This window comes from Watersipora subatra, chromosome 4 (genome assembly GCF_963576615.1).
Source record: "Watersipora subatra chromosome 4, tzWatSuba1.1, whole genome shotgun sequence".
In the NCBI taxonomy this organism is placed as follows: Eukaryota; Metazoa; Bryozoa; class Gymnolaemata; order Cheilostomatida; family Watersiporidae; genus Watersipora; species Watersipora subatra.
The window spans coordinates 49,150,068-49,172,093 of NC_088711.1; the positions used below are offsets into that span (position 1 = coordinate 49,150,068).

The 22,026-nt window shown below is 37.1% G+C and overlaps 1 protein-coding gene across 1 annotated transcript in view; it reads right to left on the minus strand.

Annotated features, from left to right (window-relative positions):
• LOC137395079 (TBC1 domain family member 9-like) overlaps positions 1–22,026 on the minus strand; it is a 53,883-nt gene continuing 31,857 nt past the window's right edge. The window contains exons 15-27 of the mRNA XM_068081867.1: positions 19,867–19,961; positions 19,011–19,116; positions 18,163–18,298; positions 16,866–16,977; positions 14,185–14,404; positions 12,666–12,776; positions 12,109–12,213; positions 10,360–10,551; positions 6,099–6,140; positions 4,272–4,449; positions 3,597–3,770; positions 1,645–1,721; positions 1–1,007 (exon numbers count right to left, since the gene is read on the minus strand). Coding sequence (XP_067937968.1) covers positions 297–1,007; positions 1,645–1,721; positions 3,597–3,770; positions 4,272–4,449; positions 6,099–6,140; positions 10,360–10,551; positions 12,109–12,213; positions 12,666–12,776; positions 14,185–14,404; positions 16,866–16,977; positions 18,163–18,298; positions 19,011–19,116; positions 19,867–19,961 — 2,259 coding nt within the window. The 3' untranslated portion in view covers positions 1–296. The remainder of the gene's footprint in view (positions 1,008–1,644; positions 1,722–3,596; positions 3,771–4,271; positions 4,450–6,098; positions 6,141–10,359; positions 10,552–12,108; positions 12,214–12,665; positions 12,777–14,184; positions 14,405–16,865; positions 16,978–18,162; positions 18,299–19,010; positions 19,117–19,866; positions 19,962–22,026) is intronic.

Genomic DNA, 22,026 nt, shown 5'->3' on the forward strand with positions numbered 1-22,026 from the left:
AGTTTAGCTACCATTTATTGCATTGTATAAACCTTGACCATAGGCAAATCGAATATTCTTTTAATGTCACTTGACTGGAAATAAAATAGTGTAATATCAGAATCTGATATAAAACATTGCATGAAATAATTTATAGACTATAAAAGCACCCATTTACTGTTCGCTCTGCCCAATTGAGGCTGAACTTGAGTAGGAATGCAGAGTTGCACATTTTCACTGCTAATCACAGACTGATATAAAACATTCATATTGCAGAGGAGGACAGAGTGGCACAATAGTAAACATTTTGGTTAACTTTACTGGAGCCTTTTATTTGTGCCGGCAACAAGGGTGGCATAGTCATCGTCTAAGGAAGGACGTAATCGTCGCTGACGATATTTCTCTACCGTGCTGATGATATCAGTATCCTGCTCAAAAACGGCTACTAGACTAGGTTCAGTCAGCATAGACGCTAAAAACTGCTCAAACTTGATTGACCAATCAGGGTCGGGCTTACTTTCTTTTAAAGATTTATTTGGTGAGTCCATTTTCTGCGGCATAATTCTATCGGAAGTAACAGCCTGATGAGTTGCTTCCAATTCTTTTATTATTTCTTCGCACACTGAATCTGTTTCATCATCCAATAAGGACATTGAGAGAGGATCCTGGTCAGTGACACTCAGCGTTCGTTTTGGCATATCGCCAGCAGACGCAGTGTTAATCCCGTCACCTCCTTTCACGCTGTTGCTGGATATGTTTTCTTGGGAAGTCCTGACATCGCCAACATTCATTGGGTCTTTTCCAATTTTGTCAATCGTTTTCAGCAATTCCTGGTCAGGATTTGTCAGAGCGGCATTGTCTTCTCTTGACTTGCTGTCACTGCCTGACCTAGTGCGGTATTGCTTGCCAACCTCCCCGATCTGAAGGAGCAAAGTGGCGACAGTCGAGATGGAATGGTAGAGCTGCTGTTCTGAAGGAGAACCTGTGCACATGTCATAGAGAGTCTTCCACATCTGTATAAACTGCGCCTAGAAGACAAAGGTGCCAATATTAGCAGAAACAAGGCGTGCCAACTGGCAGATCTTTGATTGTAACACTAGTTGATACAATCCTATATGACATGAGCCACTATTAAATTTCGAGCAAGCCATATGAATGACAAAACTATTCTTATTGCAACTGTTATGATACGCCTACCTTGTTTTTTATCATAAGCGTCAGTAATTTTACAATTTCTTTCAGCTACCAAAAATTTCTTCTTTCAAACTTAATTACAAAATAAAATTGCTTGTGATCATCTACAAAATTTTCTTGTAAACTAAAGAGCAAAGAGCACATGATACAGGAGATAAAGGCATACAAACCACTTTTCTCCTCTCATATAGAATGCTCCACTAGTGTCACACTTGCTCTGGCGCCTACTAGAACATTGCAAAGAACTAATTTTTTTCTCCCACAGGCAATCTGTATTTTTCAACGCAGTCTTTGTGGTAATGACGTATTATTACTATATACAAAAAGTACTTATATTAAAATTATCTGTGATAATTTTAATATAAATACGAGCTACTATTTTTACTATGACCTATCTGTTTCATGTCTGTTATTAAACTGAGTCATGTCATTCAATATTATTGAACAATAAAAAACTTGCTGGAGTCTCACCTGGTTCATAGAAGCTACATTTTCTGTGTCAGCCTTGCAAAGGTCAGCGCTGTCCAGACTTCTCTGCTTGTACTTTTCTGAAAAGGCGCAAGCAAAAACTAAAGGAAGATAACTCTAAGACCTTGCCCACTGCCAGAGTTACGCGTACCATAAATGCTGCTCACATACATTAAAAATGAAAGGCACCAGAAGAGGTGTACAGAAGAGCGCAAATACAATGACCAACAACCTTAAAGTATTCTAAAACCATCTCATAACCAAATATTTATACAGAAGTGCACTTAACCAGATTAAATGGAAATCCTTACATAACATAGTATATAAAACCGTGCGCCTTATCAAACCTTCGAATACATGTGTCTATGTCACAGATAAAAGCTAAAATAACAATTAGGGTGAACTGAATCCACCAGATATGTTGAAAATGATCAAATGCATTATCAATTTACAACTGCGCTGACTGCCTCAAAGCTGGCTCCCTCTACTACTTACTCATCATGATGTCCAGAGCAGCTAAAGATAGATAATCTATATATACAAATCTCAAACACCATTGTCTGGTGTGTCCGGCTATAGTTATTAAAATCTAAGAAATAAAGCTTCGCCTCAAACTGGATTTGATCTCGGCACCTCCATTTACCAGGCGATAATTTAACCAATTAAGCTACGCTAGATGCAATGAATTCATTAGACGATATGAGTCGTTATATCGATTAAATTAAAAACGTAATCTGCATTACACAGCGTCACTAAAGCTTGCTATCATCGTCAATAAAGCTTGCTATCATCGTCAATAAAGCTTGCTATCATCGCTCTTATTAGTAAGTCTAGCAATACGGATAGTAGCTTACTCACATTAGACATTGGCAATATGCCAGGCTAATGGCAAGTAGCGGGCAGCTACATTACCTGCCGCTGTTTATATACTGTTTTTAACAACCGAGCAACGCCGAGCAGTTCGCTAGTCTTTACTGTAATAAGAATCGTGTCCATCCGTCCAAAGTCAAGCTGAGAGAGATGGAAAAAAATATTGCGTCACAGAGAAATCAAACCCAGGTATTCAGATTTTAAGCTTAGCGCTCTTCCATATGGACCCCTCAATTACCTTTCCATATCTAACAATAACTGTGTCGACGCTCATTACACATGATGGTCTCTCACGGCACACGGAGCTGCCAGCATACAGTATTAATAATAGTCACTGTGAGACTATCTTTCTGTTGGCAAATAAATGTCTACTTGGCATTATGGATGTCTTCTTTCATTACGAAACGATATCATACACAACAGGCTCTAAATTAGAGAAATGACAAATTCTTTCTAATATTCTTGGCTTTCGTACAGCCAAAAGGAACAAAATGTGTTTGTGGTAAATATACGCAATGTTACAAATAAGCAAGCCTTTTACAAACATAACTGGACATAAAATACCAAATAATATGACTAAGTATGAAAAGCCAGAAATCGTTACATAGATGTGAACGCGCAGATCAATTGACGACATTTAACCACCGATTCTACTGGCAATTTCATGTGTCAGTTCAAAAAGGCTTCATCGACATACAAAAGCATCGTAATTACATCATCGGTCGATCAATACGTTACTTTGGCACATTCTCTGATGCAGTGACTCAAATGAATTTTCTGATGCAGTGACTCAAATGCACTATTAACAAAGTTGATCCTCAAGGCTGACACCGATCTTTTTATGATGGTGAAAACGTTATACTTGAAATAGCTTGATGACTTGAAATCATTTGATGGCAATATTGCTCGGTGACTTAACAGTAAATAACATAACCATGAAGTAAAACAGCTATCCTACAAAGTGCTTATGTATGACACATCAATGCCAAGTTTGGACAACTCCAATAGCAGAAAGTTACACAAAATACTGCGCATATCATAAATGAGTAACGATTTTGAATGTACCCTGAAAAATCTCAACTTACCAATACTGTTAGCTCGAAAACCGGTACTAGCAGGTGAATTATGTTTTGATCTAGCCTGTGATATGCTTGTAGGGAATGACTGAGACTGAGTTACTGATATGGGTGTGGACTGTGGGGCGGGTGTTGAAGAGGTTGCAAAATATTCGACAGCATCTGTAGCGGGCTCTACATTGCCTGCAACACAGAGATGATGGATTTCTACTTTCAGCAGTCTTCTAACTTATGCTTACAAGAGTAAACTCTTGTGGTAAATCATTGAAGTAAAACTGAAGAAGTGAGTGAAAATAAATGCTAAGTTCAAACACAATAAAAATGGTTTGCGAAATGTCGCATCTGCCATCAGCAAGAAAACCAACTTCCTATGACCGCATTTGACCAAACTTTACCTAACAGAACCATATTACATTATATTTATAATGTTATTGTTTATTATATTATTTTCCTGTTCTGCTCAACCGCTGGCAGCTGTTATATGGACAGCTGTTATATTGTTTAGAGTACAGTAGTGCAAAAACTGAAAAAAATAAACTGGGCACATGCAAGTTAGCATTGGTCAAGGTCAAATTTCTTAACCAATTGGTAGCGGACAGTCCAAAACATGCTGAACTCATCGAGTCCATCATGAAAATTACATAACCTTGAAAAAATTCTCTTCATTCTTCGAGCAGTTCCTACCTGGGCTGTGATTGGTTATTTCATCAGCAAGTTCAAGCTCGCTGTCGGGAAGCGCAGGAGGCAGGTGCAGCTTGTAGAAGAGCAGCAAACGATCGGCGAGGTCGGACTTACAAGTGACGCTCATACACCACGCAAACTGCTTGAAGTTGATCGTCTGCAGACCTACCTCATCCAGCAGCTACAAAAAACCCTAACTTTCATTACATGAAATTGAGTGGCAAACCCTTGTATCACTTGTCACCGCGCGTCAGGACATGCAAAAACTGTTTATCAGGTAAATGTCACTCACTGTAACCATTATTAACAAAGGGCCATTTATGTAAATGGTACTGCTACAGAGTGTCGTGTGTCAAGATGACCAGCTATTGCCCCATCTCAACTTTACACATTCACTAGTTTTCCATGAAGTGATGCCATGCTGATAAAGCAGCTGTGAGATGTGGAGTAGATCAGGGAAAAGATTTCGATGCTCAAACGTTGGCTGACCCAAGGTCGAAGCACAAACAATAGCCATCAGTCCAACTGTTTGATCTATTCCGTAAGGGAAGGCTGATGTTAATGGTTTTAAAGATTAAACTTAAAGTAAATTTTAGTTTCTGATTTTATCAGAAAGTATCGGTATTTTTTACAACTTGTGATTGTTTTTGGTGTTTGAGGTGATCTGACTGTCAGGATGTTTCAAGATTAAAATCGACATTGAATGGGTCACTAGTTGCTATAGTTGATATCGGTTATTGTGTTCAAGGTGCAGCGCTACACGTCTCAACACTGTCAGTCTCTTCGCAACTGTAAAGCAAAAAGTGAAAGTGCACAGTCACACTTTCGCTACATCTGAGCATTTTAATCGCGATCAAACTTTGTTGATTTTAATCTTTAATCCTAAGCATCTTGGCCATCAAATCACATTTAATATCAAAAATGATAGTAAATGATAAGAAATACCGATACTTTCTGATAAAATATACTAACATTTTGTCCAAGTTCATCTTTAAGAGTTCAAAGATGTCGTGAGTGCCATTTAATAAAGAAATTATGGAAGTCCTAGGACAGTATGTTGAGGAACCTAGTGGATATCGACTGGTTCGTCGCCTCACGCCCACATGTTGACGACTGAATCGTCACCTCGGTATCATCTTATAAAAACTAAGCAACGGTTTGTTTGTAAAGTTTGTTTGTTGTAAGTTTGTTTGTAAACATTTGATGAAAATGAACAAAATGCTTTGCATTTTAAAAACTTGCCTGCTCCTTCAAGGCAGTTTATACAGCTAACGAAACACTAAACTGAATGCACTACTATCATAGCATAGGTGTAAGACAAAACTTCAAAGAGTTGTTCATTCCTCATAACAGAGTTTAAAACCGCAAAAAGTGAGGGTTTAGGTATGGTCAACACCAACACACCGAGTGGTAAATGCATTATTAATATAATGGCCACGCATATGCATGTAGTTTAAAGCGATAGTGGATTATTAAAGACCATCTGTAGGGTAGGATAACTCCTTGCACATAAAATCGGTAGGCTGAATGAGTTGACAAAAAGTTTATTACAAGTAGGACAGGACCCCGTAACAAACTCTCTATAGAGTTAACCAGACCGTTTCATTAATCTATAGAGTTACACAAATCCATATAGCTATCATGAGACTCACGGACTGTTTGATTAGACTGCTAGCTAGTCACTGTATACCAAACGAGTACAAACTACTCTAAGATACTGCAGGTCAAGGTCATGAGCCATGCGATAAAGCAGAGCGGAGTATGTGCAGCAACGCAGAGGAGCATGACAAACATTTAACGTGTGACAGAAAACTCTAACTAGTGGTTTACCCTGAACATCTTTGCCTCAAGAGACGAGCCTTCTTTATTCTCCTGGTAAAATGGTGGACAAACTAGTGCATTTACAAGAGAGAATGTTCCTAACCTTACAGACACGACATATTAAGTTTTGATCCTAACCTTACAGACACGACATATTAAGTTTTGTTCCTAACCTTACAGACACGACATATTAAGTTTTGTTCCTAACCTTACAGACACGACATATTAAGTTTTGATCCTAACCTTACAGACACGACATATTAAGTTTTGATCCTAACCTTACAGACACGACATATTAAGTTTTGTTCCTAACCTTACAGACACGACATATTAAGTTTTGATCCTAACCTTACAGACACGACATATTAAGTTTTGTTCCTAACCTTACAGACACGACATATTAAGTTTTGTTCCTAACCTTACAGAGACGACATATTAAGTTTTGATCCTAACCTTACAGACACGACATATTAAGTTTTGATCCTAACCTTACAGACACGACGTATTAAGTTTTGATCCTAACCTTACAGACACGACATATTAAGTTTTGATCCTAACCTTACAGACACGACGTATTAAGTTTTGATCCTAACCTTACAGACACGACGTATTAAGTTTTGATCCTAACCTTACAGACACGACATATTAAGTTTTGATCCTAACCTTACAGACACGACATATTAAGTTTTGATCCTAACCTTACAGACACGACGTATTAAGTTTTGTTCCTAACCTTACAGACACGACATGTTAAGTTTTGTTCCTAACCTTACAGACACGACGTATTAAGTTTTGATCCTAACCTTACAGACACGACATATTAAGTTTTGTTCCTAACCTTACAGACACGACATATTAAGTTTTGTTCCTAACCTTACAGACACGACATATTAAGTTTTGATCCTAACCTTACAGACACGACATATTAAGTTTTGATCCTAACCTTACAGACACGACATATTAAGTTTTGTTCCTAACCTTACAGACACGACATATTAAGTTTTGATCCTAACCTTACAGACACGACATATTAAGTTTTGATCCTAACCTTACAGACACGACATGTTAAGTTTTGATCCTAACCTTACAGACACGACGTATTAAGTTTTGATCCTAACCTTACAGACACGACATGTTAAGTTTTGATCCTAACCTTACAGACACGACATATTAAGTTTTGATCCTAACCTTACAGACACGACATATTAAGTTTTGATCCTAACCTTACAGACACGACGTATTAAGTTTTGATCCTAACCTTACAGACACGACATATTAAGTTTTGATCCTAACCTTACAGACACGACATATTAAGTTTTGTTCCTAACCTTACAGACACGACATATTAAGTTTTGATCCTAACCTTACAGACACGACGTATTAAGTTTTGATCCTAACCTTACAGACACGACGTATTAAGTTTTGATCCTAACCTTACAGACACGACATATTAAGTTTTGTTCCTAACCTTACAGACACGACATATTAAGTTTTGTTCCTAACCTTACAGACACGACATATTAAGTTTTGTTCCTAACCTTACAGACACGACATATTAAGTTTTGATCCTAACCTTACAGAAACGACATATTAAGTTTTGATCCTAACCTTACAGACACGACATATTAAGTTTTGATCCTAACCTTACAGACACGACATATTAAGTTTTGTTCCTAACCTTACAGACACGACATATTAAGTTTTGATCCTAACCTTACAGACACGACGTATTAAGTTTTGATCCTAACCTTACAGACACGACATATTAAGTTTTGATCCTAACCTTACAGACACGACATATTAAGTTTTGATCCTAACCTTACAGACACGACATATTAAGCTTTGTTCCTAACCTTACAGACACGACGTATTAAGTTTTGATCCTAACCTTACAGACACGACATATTAAGTTTTGATCCTAACCTTACAGACACGACATATTAAGTTTTGTTCCTAACCTTACAGACACGACGTATTAAGTTTTGATCCTAACCTTACAGACACGACATATTAAGTTTTGATCCTAACCTTACAGACACGACATATTAAGTTTTGATCCTAACCTTACAGACACGACATATTAAGTTTTGATCCTAACCTTACAGACACGACGTATTAAGTTTTGATCCTAACCTTACAGACACGACATATTAAGTTTTGATCCTAACCTTACAGACACGACATATTAAGTTTTGATCCTAACCTTACAGACACGACATATTAAGTTTTGTTCCTAACCTTACAGACACGACATATTAAGTTTTGATCCTAACCTTACAGACACGACATATTAAGTTTTGATCCTACCCTTACAGACACGACATATTAAGTTTTGATCCTAACCTTACAGACACGACATATTAAGTTTTGATCCTAACCTTACAGACACGACATATTAAGTTTTGATCCTAACCTTACAGACACGACATATTAAGTTTTGATCCTAACCTTACAGACACGACATATAAAGTTTTGTTCCTAACCTTACAGACACGACATATTAAGTTTTGATCCTAACCTTACAGACACGACGTATTAAGTTTTGATCCTAACCTTACAGACACGACATATTAAGTTTTGATCCTAACCTTACAGACACGACATATTAAGTTTTGTTCCTAACCTTACAGACACGACATATTAAGTTTTGATCCTAACCTTACAGACACGACATATTAAGTTTTGATCCTAACCTTACAGACACGACATATTAAGTTTTGATCCTAACCTTACAGACACGACGTATTAAGTTTTGATCCTAACCTTACAGACACGACGTATTAAGTTTTGATCCTAACCTTACAGACACGACATATTAAGTTTTGATCCTAACCTTACAGACACGACATATTAAGTTTTGATCCTAACCTTACAGACACGACATATTAAGTTTTGATCCTAACCTTACAGACACGACATATTAAGTTTTGATCCTAACCTTACAGACACGACATATTAAGTTTTGATCCTAACCTTACAGACACGACATATTAAGTTTTGATCCTAACCTTACAGACACGACATATTAAGTTTTGATTCTAACCTTACAGACACGACATATTAAGTTTTGATCCTAACCTTACAGACACGACATATTAAGTTTTGATCCTAACCTTACAGACACGACGTATTAAGTTTTGATCCTAACCTTACAGACACGACATATTAAGTTTTGTTCCTAACCTTACAGACACGACATATTAAGTTTTGTTCCTAACCTTACAGACACGACATATTAAGTTTTGATCCTAACCTTACAGACACGACGTATTAAGTTTTGATCCTAACCTTACAGACACGACGTATTAAGTTTTGATCTTAACCTTACAGACACGACGTATTAAGTTTTGATCCTAACCTTACAGACACGACATATTAAGTTTTGTTCCTAACCTTACAGACACGACATATTAAGTTTTGATCCTAACCTTACAGACACGACATATTAAGTTTTGTTCCTAACCTTACAGACACGACATATTAAGTTTTGATCCTAACCTTACAGACACGACATATTAAGTTTTGATCCATCTACATTATAGAGCATTCCTCACCTTCTAGTGACAATAATAATAAAAATAGAAATATCATTTACTATGAAATATTAATTACATACTATAATGTAGTGTTGTTATTTAACCCGTCATTTGTGATAACAGAGCACCAAAATGATAGGAATATACAACATAAGCCAGCCATACAAGATATTGCTGTCAAAAGTCCGTTACTGAGTAAGCTAAGGCCCTCATTGACACGTGCGATAGAGCTGATGTATATACATGCCTCTTTAAGTAAACTTTTTTTAATTCATTTAAGATCTTGATAGGCCAATAGCACATTTGTGTTTGTCATAAGTCCAAAGACTTACAGAATGGTATTACATTTGCACATCAATCCTTATAACAACCTACCAGATATACAAAACCAAGTTTAATTACAAGAAACTTCAAACAAAAATAACCGTGTTGTATGTATGTAGCTACACGTAGAACAATGTACCGTACTAGACACGCACCGCAGGTGTCAAGCCTTGCCCGCAACCCAAGCTACTAAGGCGAATGACACATGCAGCCAGTGTCGGAGCACTCGCGCAAATATGTAAATTTTGATTTGATAGATAAGCTTTTATAATCTTTCAAACTACATCTAATGCTTATTAGCTCATTCAACTAAAGAGCAATTGAACATGCGCAGAAACCTCTATAAAGCACAACAAAAACACATTTTACAACAGCATTTATAACAAAAAACAGCATAGTTAAATACTTACCCTGAAGACCTTAACACATATAGGTTCTGGGGCTACACCTTGTGCCCAAGGGCAGATGGCAACAAATATATTCTTAAACTGTGTATAATCAAGTCTGTAAAGGTCATAATAAGGTCGGTTGGGGTTGTATTCCTGACAGATCTCGGCAGGTTTCTCTCCCGTCCTCCAATAGATGGATGCTTGATACTCTTCCTAGTTGAAAGCAAACAACCCAACAATGAGAATCATCATTGTGAGACAAAGATAAACCAGGTTTTGAGAAAAAATTAACTAAACATTGGCTAAAAAGTATAGAAGCATCTAACAGTGTGAACAAAATAATTTAACAAACAGAAACTATAAGCAATAAACTCAGTATTTTTATTGGTCAAACAGGAGTTCCTGTTTAAAAGCTTACACCTGTCAATAGAAAATTGGCTATCCATCATTTTTTTTGACGTCATCAAGCCGTTTGCACATGCGCTCGTTCACGAAAAAGCCGCCATGTTTGTAGAAAATAATCGTTTTTCTTTTATTTAATACTACTTTTTGGTGTTGTTTTGATACTATAATGAAAAAATTGTAAACAAAAGCATCGTTTTCAAAAGTTCATCGCAAAAGCTTCGTGTTATTAACGATAAAATTGTCTATAAAGATGGCCGAATACGATAAAATGACGTCACAAAAAAACGAAGGATAAGGAGAATTGGCTATAGAAAATTGGCTATAGATAAAAAACCACTGAGTTTGTAGCTGATTATTTGTGTGAATTCAATAAAGCCAAGCATGATTCGAGCTGTAGACACACAAAAAAGCAAGTTGAAAGGCCAGCAAATACAACAAGAGACACCTGTAATGGCTGTCATACCCTAACAGAGAGGTTAACAAATACGTAGCAAGAAGAAGATATTTGACAAAACAATATGATGAGTAAGCAACTCCTAGTTAGTTCTTTGTGTCATGTAAGTAGATAAACATTCTGAGAGCATTCAGTCATTAGGTTATTCTTTCAACAATGTGATGATTGAGATGGTGAGTACCATCCATGTCCATCACATATACAATGTATGTTGTGTAGATACACAAACCAACGATGAACAGTGCCAAAACTGTCAAGATTATTCACGCAGTTCAAGCGATAATCACAAGTGCAGTAGCCGAGAATTGTAAGACGGTGTTTACGAATGAGATTGAATAGAAGACGACTACAGATCGTCAAATTGCTCACAAGGTCAGCGTAAAATGCATCGTTTAAAAATTTACAGAAGCATCCTTGTAACGATCCAATAATAATTTTACTATAATAAGAGCTGTGTCCATCTGTATATTCAAAGCCAAAGTTGGAGGATGGAAAAAATATTGCAATGTATGAGATTTGAACCTGCAACATCCAGCCTGACTGCCCGGCAGGCAACCACCTACGTCAATTATTCGCCTTACAACAAGGTTTCTGAATTATTATGCACATATTTATTCTCTATGTTTATCAGCACTCCTGACGGTCTCTCGTGACACTTGAGACTTGCAGAGTACTATTATTTTAAATAAAAATGCTTAAACATGGCTTCAATTTCAAATGACGAGAAATTAGTTGTTCCCAAAATATTGCAAGGCTCCACAGCAACGTCTTTTCTTAAATTTTTATTATTTTTTTTTTAAATTTCTTGAGTTTTTCTTCAAACAACAAAAAATCTAAACCTGAAACTTTTTTGTTAAATCAACTGTGATTGTTACCAATCAAAGTTCACAAAATATTATGGAAATGCTTACTTTGTACAATGTGAATAGGGCAGACAACTCTGCAAAGTCAAAACACGTCTCGCCATCCAAACTTCTCACAACATTTTTAGAAGTCGTGTCTTCGATACCCTGTACCTGTAAACAGAAATACACTGTGTATATGTACACAAATATGCACAAACACCCAAGCAAGTTTATAAAACTCCATCATTGAGTTGTTTTATGAAGCTATCCAATACAGCCACATAAATTAGCATCAGCGTCATTCTCCTATGCAAGAATCAACAATCCGTTATTCTGTGGCATGATAGGATATTATCTGCTGCTGGAGCCATTTCATTAATCCCTAAAGCCTTTATTATTATTATACATAAAAGTTACAACTAATTCCACAGCTGATCAACTCAAAATCTCACGAAATAAAGATGCATGTACATGCAAGTATTATTGAAAAAATTGTAAATGAGTCAGTTGTTGTGCCATTATAAATACTGTACAAAAGATGTTACCTGTTACAGAGTTAGTAATGAAAACCTACAACAGAAAACTGCTAAGTAAAATCTTCAAAATGTGTTAATATGACTCACCACTTTGAGTTTTTGTTTCAATCGAAGTTTATTAATCATTTCGTTGGTAATGACATCACCAAATTTGACATACGCATCATTGATCAATAGCGAGACATCTATAGATGTATTCTACAAGAGATGACAACTCCTGACATAACTGCAATAAGGAAGTCAGTGAGCAAGTGAAAAGCTGACAGGTGTAAAAGTCAATGAAGGATCAGGAAAATCATTCCAATTGAAGTTTACCCTTAAATTGGTAAATTGAGATCTAAAGCCACTTTAATATTTCATATCATGTTGTAACAACTGTGTTTTCAGTCAGCAATGCAAACATGGGCTGAGCTATGTAACAAGCCTCAGGCTTGATTATAATTGGCATACAGCCCAACCATAACCAATAACATAAATTCATTGCCCTTTTATGTTGATCAAAGCTCATCGACCTGACACACAATGGTATCACATGAAAAATATTGAATACACTTGTATTTTCAATATAATTTTTTTCCAGCAAATAAGCTAAGTTAGACAACGTGTTGTTAAAAATCAAGTGCAATAAGTCGGTCAACAGACTTTGAGAGTGTATTCTCTAAAGCTATGACTCAAATGTATTTATTAATGAAGCCATTGACAACTTAAAGATAGCGGATAACTCTGAGATTACCTATAACAGCTTGATGATAATAATGCTCTATACCTCAAGTAACATAACATTAAAATAACAGCTATCCTACAGAGTGTCAATATGCAGCTCAGCGATGCTGAGTGTGGACAACTCCTATCGTCGCATCGGAAGGTCTGCAGTCGGAAGGATGTAGATAAAATTGACCAAAGTTGTCAACACCTTGCAGGTACGAAATTACTGTATTCTCAAGTTATGTACTCATCAAAGGGTGAATATCTAATAGCAAAGCGAGAGTTGCTTCACAAGGGAGAAGATACATTACCATCGTACAAAAATATATAGAGTATGTTACTGTTGACTTGCGACAGCATTACGTTTCGACCGGCAAGTCAGGAGCCAAACTGGATTAAGTTGAACCATTAAATATAATATTGTTTCTATTTAAATATAAACCATAAATATCAAATCGTAAAAAATGCATCACAAAATGAAAACACAATTTATTTTCAAAGCAGTCTTCTTTTTGTTTATTGCAGTGAACATTCTTATCAACAATAGACTGTAGGATAAAAAAGTTTATTATTACAGTACATACTTTGGATTCAGACTACATAAAATAATTGTAGATTTACTGCATTTGATTTGTGAGCAAATTATGAATATCAACAAATATAAAACAACAAAAAATTGACCTTAAAGCAATTAAACGTCGGCCAGACAGGTCGCATAGATTGTAAGTCGACGAAGATGCGCGCGATTCTTTGGTAAAACCTGCTTATTTTTCAAATTGTTACAGTCACTCTTCTCCACACCCTTCATTAATCTAATATTTTGTAAAACCTTGGTTATTGACACTAACTTCCAATCTAAAACAATTCAAGCTGTGAACCAAAGAAGCGTGTGAGAACTCACCCCAGGCTTGGTAGACTTCAGTATGGGGTCAACGATGTCAGCGTTGGTCACTCCGTCAACATACTGTGTCAGCACTGAGATGGCCTCGCCGTCATCTTTGCAGTTAGCGAGCTTTTCTGTGCAGCCATCGAGGATGGCAAGGGTAATCTGGAAGATTACTTTCGCTCCGTCACAGAAGAAACAGTCGAGGATGTTGACAGCACTCTCAAACGGCATCACACTGTAAAGATAAAATCACAGCGTAATGATATAGCTGTCACCTGACATGCAGAGTTGGGAAATATTCTGCTACTTGCAATACCTTTGCAGGTTTTGAAAGTGACAAGACGGGCTGATGGTAAAATTGCTTAACAAAAGGGCATCATGCCATTGCTAGCTACACAGGGCGAGTAGGTGTGCCAATGTTGTTTTATGATGCTTTGTACATTTATCAATAGCATATGTTCGTGTTTTATAATAACCAATAGAGTCATGCAGCTAAGGTCATATGATTTAATGTTCTATTAAATACGCAAAAACCATTCTCAAAATAGGATTCGCATTTCCAGCAATTTTCTTACATAAATTAAACGCTTGACACTGGCTAATAAGCAACGGAGACGCGAAAAATGATAATAAGCACTTCATGCAGTCTAAAAGTCTAAAAAGAGCCGAGGCCTAACCAACCAAATCGCTTTTTAAACAGCTGTCTGGGACGGATCGTGATTAAAGACTGTACAATCACAGACAGCTATTGGGGGAAGGGGGTACAGGGGTCTTTCTGATTGTGAAGCTGTTGCAATAACAACACTTTACGATAAAAAATTTACACAAGCTACAGGATTTGAGACTATATAAGGGAAGTAAATATACTCGCTATTACTTGCGCACTGTTTAGCTGCTTGTATTGAGAAAGTCAGTTATTTTATCACTGATTCGATCTAGTGTTTTAGGAGACAGCCATTTAGGAGACAGCCATTTAGGAGAGAGCCATTTAGGGGGAAAGCCATTTAGGGGAGAGCCATTTAGGGGAGAGTCATTTAGGAGAGAGCCATTTAAGAGATAGCCATTTAGGGGAGAGCCATTTAGGGGAGAGCCATTTAGGGGAGAGCCATTTAGGGGAGAGCCATTTAGGGGAGAGCCATTTAGGGGAAAGCCATTTAGGGGAGAGCCATTTAGGGGAGAGCCATTTAGGGGAGAGCCATTTAGGGGAGAGCCATTTAGGGGAGAGCCATTTAGGGGAGAGCCATTTAGGGGAGAGCCATTTAGGGGAGAGCCATTTAGGGGAGAGCCATTTAGGGGAGAGCCATTTAGGGGAGAGCCATTTAGGGGAGAGCCATTTAGGAGAGAGCCATTTAGGGGAGAGCCATTTAGGGGAGAGCCATTTAGGGGAGAGCCATTTAAGGGAGAGCCATTTAGGGGAGAGCCATTTAAAGGAGAGCCATTTAGGGGAGAGCCATTTAGGGGACAGCCATTTAGGGAAGAGCCATTTAGGGGACAGCCATTTAGGGAAGAGCCATTTAAGGGAGAGCCATTTTGGAGACAGCCATTCAGGAGACAGCCATTTAGGAGACAGCCATTTAGGGGACAGCCATTTAGGAGACAGCCATTCAGGATAAAGCCAGTTAGGGGACAGCCATTTAGGGGACAGCCATTCAGGAGACAGCCATTTAGGGGAGAACCATTTGTAGGACAGCCATATAAATGACAGCCATTTCCTATCAAAAATCAACCATAAACATTCGTCTTAAGAGTCTTAGAAAAAACATTAATATTGACTTTGTGAGACTAACTTATCAGAAGTCCTCCAGTTGGAATTGAAAACTTTTCTTTTAAAAGCAGCCTAACCACCTGCCTTTCTTTGATATGCTGCTTGCATAGATCTGGTTAGGCTCAACACTTAGATAAACAAAACTATGGATCTCTCGTACTGGTGATAACATTACAAAAATGAGTTATATGAAAAAATTTACAAGATACTTTTTTAATGTTTTCTAGTTGTCATGACCATTTTCTCCATGTTTACTCAGTACAGAGTTTTTTTCCTTCATATCACTACGATAACTACTGGATGGTTTCACAAACCTTTTAAAGGATCCAACAATGTTTGCTCATGTTTTTCTATAAATTTTTGCTTCAATTTTAGGCGAAAAGAAAAACATATTTCTGTTTCTACAGTGTTTAATGTTTTTAGTGTTTAATGGTTTTATAGTGTTTAATTCCAACACTATAAAACCAAATTATGTGAAAGAGAACTCTATAAATATGTGTTCATTAACAAATAGCCATGTTTTAATAAACTTCCTATGCCATAGGTTGGAAATCTCTTGATAAGCTTGATTAAATTACCCGCAAAATCTCATGTCAAAAGTTGACTGCACTTTACTTCATTAACACCACAATTCATGATGTTTTACATTGATAGGAAAAAATGTTAATTAATAAAGCATTGTTCAATATTTAGTCAAGAGAAGGCAACACCAAAAAGACACAATGGCCAGTTTGAACTGACCAGTATTTTTGTGCCAAAAGCCCACTTTCCTTCTAGTCTTTTTATAACAAACTTGTTTAACCTCCAACAATAACAAATGATCATATTGTCAACTCTGTTGAGCTGGCCTGCTACTTAATATGTGTTTAAACTGCCTGAAAAAAACTCATATCAGAAATTCTGCGATCGATAAAGCGTCTGGTCTCATTACCTGAGAAATATCGTGAGAAACCAGGAGAGGGCTATCATAGACAAGAGGTTAGTCGTGTTGTGGTTACCAAGGAGATGAGGCAAGTGATCGGCTATCAGCTCCTCCAGAACACCTGGTAGGCAGCAAAAGGGTGTAGCCAGATCTTTTATACACTAACTTAATAGTCTGTGTAGTCATATAGGCGACGAACATGACTACTAGGGCTATCTCCATCTATCTCTATTCAAAGTAGCCACGACTACTTTGAATAATACCATTCATGTAATCACTTTTGTTGTTACTATTAATAGTACTACCCATTACACCGACTACTACTGACACTGCTGGTACTACTATTAATAGTACTACCCATTACACCGACTACTACTGACACTGCTGGTACTACTATTAATAGTACTACCCATTACACTGACTACTACTGACACTGCTGGTACTACTATTAATAGTACTACCCATTACACTGACTACTACTGACACTGCTGGTACTACTATTAATAGTACTACCCATTACACTGACTACTACTGACACTGCTAGTACTACTATTAATAATACTACCCATTACACCGACTACTACTGACACTGCTAGTACTACTATTAATAGTACTACCCATTACACTGACTACTACTGACACTGCTAGTACTACTATTAATAGTACTACCCATTACACTGACTACTACTGACACTACTGGTACTACTACTATTATGGCACGGGTACAATTATAAATGAGTAGTTGGTTCTGCTTATGTTACAAATCCTACTAAAGCTTTAGAAAGTTCCGGAGATGTGGTTGATCAAAAGCATGAGTAGAAAAACACAAAAATCTGAGTACCGACAAATGATAATATTTTCTTTCTTCACCGTAACTACTCTTTACCAGGGGTTGTATAGTCAGTGCTAACTGAATAGTTAGAGTTGTTTCCACTTATCATCATAAAGAAGACAACTGATTTTTTTGTTCGAATGTGGAACATAATGCCATGGGAATGGCCAAATGGGTCAAATGAGAAAAAACCCACTCAACCAAGTAAATAGCTTGTGTAGTAAAATGCTGGTAGTGAGATAGCAAGCCCGCCAAAAATTCAAAAGAGCCTAACTGTAAAACAGCACCCAAAATGATCAGTAGGTATCCAAAAGTCAGCAAATAAGAGGGGTATTACAATTGATGGTAAACAAGCACTGGAGCAGAATTTACGAGAAAAAGGATATGCGAGATAACATAGCGATAGGATTGAACTCTGGCTCTCCGCCGCTAACAGCAATTTATGACATCCATCATGACCTAAAAGTACCTTACCCTGGTCAACGAGGGCACCGACCACTTTAGTGTTATAATAGTCAGGCAGCATTCGCTCACAGAGAGCCACTAACAACCAGAAAGCCTCCTCCTCATTGGCAAACAGCAAGAGTACACTGGTCACTATATTCATTGCCTAGAAATATTTCAAATCTCATCAAAGCACAGATTACATAGCAACAACATAGCAGCAAACAATTATTCCTATACTGCTATTTGAATGTAGTAATCTAACCTGTACGTATGAAAGACTAGCTGAATGTCCGGTGTTGCACGGGTATTAAAAATAGCTTATAAACAGTGGCAGGTAATATAGTTGCCTGCACTTGCCATTAGCCTAGCACATTGCCAATGTCTAATTTGAGTAAGCTAGTATCCCTAGTGCTTAGTAATAAGAGCCGTGAGATCAAAATTTAGTGGCATTGACTGTAACACAGAGTGCTATGCATATTTTAATCTAGATAACGACTCCTATCCCCCAATGAATTCACTACATCAATGGGTTAGTTTATCGCCTTATGAATGGGAGGTTCTGAGATCAAATCTTCTGTGATACGGATTCTTCATAGCTAGATGCTAATAAACTATAGCTGAAAAGACTGAACAACAGAATTTGAGAGAGATATATATATATAGAAAAAGTAGATCAATGAACTAATAATAAAGATAATAATAATAGAGATTAATAATGAAATATTGGTGACTGCTGCCAGCATATATTGAAATAACAGAGATTGACTGCCTAGTTACCCAACAGAGTCAGCATAAAAAGGGTAAGAATGAACAAGCTTTACATTCATTAAAGCAGTACACTTGGCAGTTGTGTGGTGGTCAGAGGTTATGCTGACCTGACAGTAGCCTATATGAGGGTTTCTAAAGGCGTAAGCTGTAAGGACCCGCCTCAAGGCATCAATACCGACGCTTGATTGGAAGGCCTTGTGTTCTGGGAGTGACCTGAAATAAAAAAACATTGGTACATCGAGGCATGCCGTTTGTAGTTTTCAAATAACTTCTGAATTCAATCAAATGAAAAATTGAGACTGTAATAAGCAGGCATACCCTGCGTTCAACATATGATAGCAACAAGTCCTTGATGCAGAAGTCAAAACTGAGACAAGAATGTTTTCCATTCGCACTGAACATTCTATCCAGTTATATTCATGCTGTTGATACATTGATTCGCTTGTGTTAAACCATCAACATGTAGCTTATATTCATCTAAAGCCGGGGAATGAAAAGCTAACAGGTGCAGCTTTGCTCATTCTCTATCTAATAATATTAATCAATTAATTATCATTCAAAGAAGAAAACCAAACTACTAGCGCAAACTCATTAGGAACATAATCTAACAGATGACAGCCTCTAGAATAGTGTTTCCCCAAACTCTTTAGATTTTTTTGCTTTTCATGTAACCAAGGCTCTTGTATTAAACATGCCATTGGATAACCATGCTATGGAACAGCCATATTAGATGATGTACAATGTATGTATAACCTTTTATTGGCCTTTGTAATCATCAACAAAATAATGTTTTTCATTGCATGTCGAAAAGAGAAAATAAAGATAGAAATCAGCAACTACTGAGTTGAACAAACGTGCTTTGAGAGGTGGTGATCTAATAATATAAGTATGATATTGTTCAGAGTGAGCTGGAAAAGATAGAGATAGACTAACTACGGAATGAACTTGAGAAGATAGACATACCTATGCAGGTCTCTTTCTATTTCATCGGTGGCGATAGTCGTCCTGCCTCGTGTCTGCTCGACTAAGGAGGCGTAGTAGCCAGGGTTAGTCGCCATCTGCAACAATGGAAAAATACTTATAGTCATACAATGACCAGACTTTAGCCACATGAAAAAGTAAAATACTTCATCACTCGCTCCATGGGCAGAACAATAAAATATATGCCATGAAGGATGATGTTCAAAGGCAGCAATCTTTGACTGAGAGCATCTAGAGATCCAAACAGGATATGCATGCTGTCCTCATAACGTAATTATATTTCAGCAATGACTTGGTTGGCAGTAAAGTAATGACTTCAACGCCAATGATCCCTCACTCTTTTTTCTAGGTGTAAAACAAATTAACAAAATGGGGGCTCTACCGCTTCCAGTAACTCTTTAAAACACCAACAGAATTGGCCAAGGAGAAACGAGCAATGTAAAAAGATAAACACCACCATATGATACTAGGGCTAGTGATGATGTCATTAGAAAAATGAGCTAAAAACACTGCTGGCTGGGCGCATGCTAGCAGTCAGAGCTTGAGCTATACAAGCAAATGTGATCATACAGAAAAGTGAATATGACAATACATGTACTGTTAAAAATCACACCATCATAAATAATAACGCCAGATCACTGATTCACTGTAACTCTTATGTTCTTCCTGAAAAAGAGTTGATCCAACAAAATATTAACAAAACTGATTTTTTTTATATTTTCTGAAGACTGATACAAGTGAAAAGACTAGAGATATAAAGAAATAGAGCGACTAATATGATAACTCGAGTGTGGAGAATCGACAATGACAATAATGAGTAGTTATAATAATAGTAGTTATTTTAACATACAGGTTTTGCATATGCAGTGCTTTGGTTTTATCAAAAATCAATGCAACTTCCCCCTGTTCCAAGCACTATCATTTGTGACCAGAGCAGATGACACTAGAAATAACTGTTTGTAGACTTTCATACCCTAGGACACTTATATTTCGCTAGTATTTAGTTTCGTGAGTAGCTCACAGAGTAAAATTTCGAAGCAACTTAATTTCGCAGCTCTGATGAGTGCGAAAATATAGTGATGTGAAAATAAATGCAGTGGAACAAACATAATTATATTCCTCAGGTTCGGTTCACTGATAAAAAAATTCAATTTGCGACTAGTTTGTAATTGTGAACCGCAGGTAGAATGGTGTGGGCAAGGTCGATAATGCAATTTGATCGCTTGCTGCCATTTGTTTCTTGGACTATCAACAGGCCAGTTTTCACTGGGGCAGCTGGCCGGCTGAGCCGCCCCAACTTTTTGGGAATTTTTTACGGTAAGTACAGTCCAACTCGAAAAACTCGCCCTCAGATAAAATGTAACATTTCATCTCAAACACAAGGTCAACTCAAACGGATTTGTTTGATCAGTTCCAACGAAATGATAAATTCCTTCAGATAACTCGACCTCAACATCCTTTATTCGAAAAGTTATTTGCCCAACGGCCATGGACGCTGTTTTTATCGCTGTAGAATGTCACTTCATTCCAAGCCATAGAGACAAACATCAACTTCTAGTAGTTCTTAGGCATCATTATTATCATCATCAGAGGCAAAATATTTTTGTTAACGACTTTTATAAAGGTCTGCAAAAGATTCAGTTTTATCAATCACCCGCTTGGCCGTGTCCCATCGAAAGCGTAAAAGCCTCCGAATGAACTTAAAATAAAATCCGCAAAATTGATCTTTGTTAAAACGCTCAAAAGGAAAAGATTTTTTTTTTTCTGAGCGTATTAACTGCGGTCATGTTATGCCTATTTTAATTTAAAAACGTCTCATCAGTCACATCACTTAAAACAAAACAAATCTAAAATAATTACAAGTTATTGAAGAGGTGTCAGTGGTGAATCCAAACCTTTCCAGAGCCATGCTGCTTGTGTAGTACTGCGAGTGTCAGTGCACGTGTCTTATTTTCTTTCAACACACGGTGCTCACTGCATTGATTGATGTCCCCAGTAAACGATAACGCTAACTAATGCATGTGCATTGACATCAAATTCCTATCATTATAAATCATTCCTAATGGGGAAATAATCCTAAATAATTGCAAAATAATAACGTAATAAATTTTGACAGTCAAATTATTTTGTCGGTTTATATTT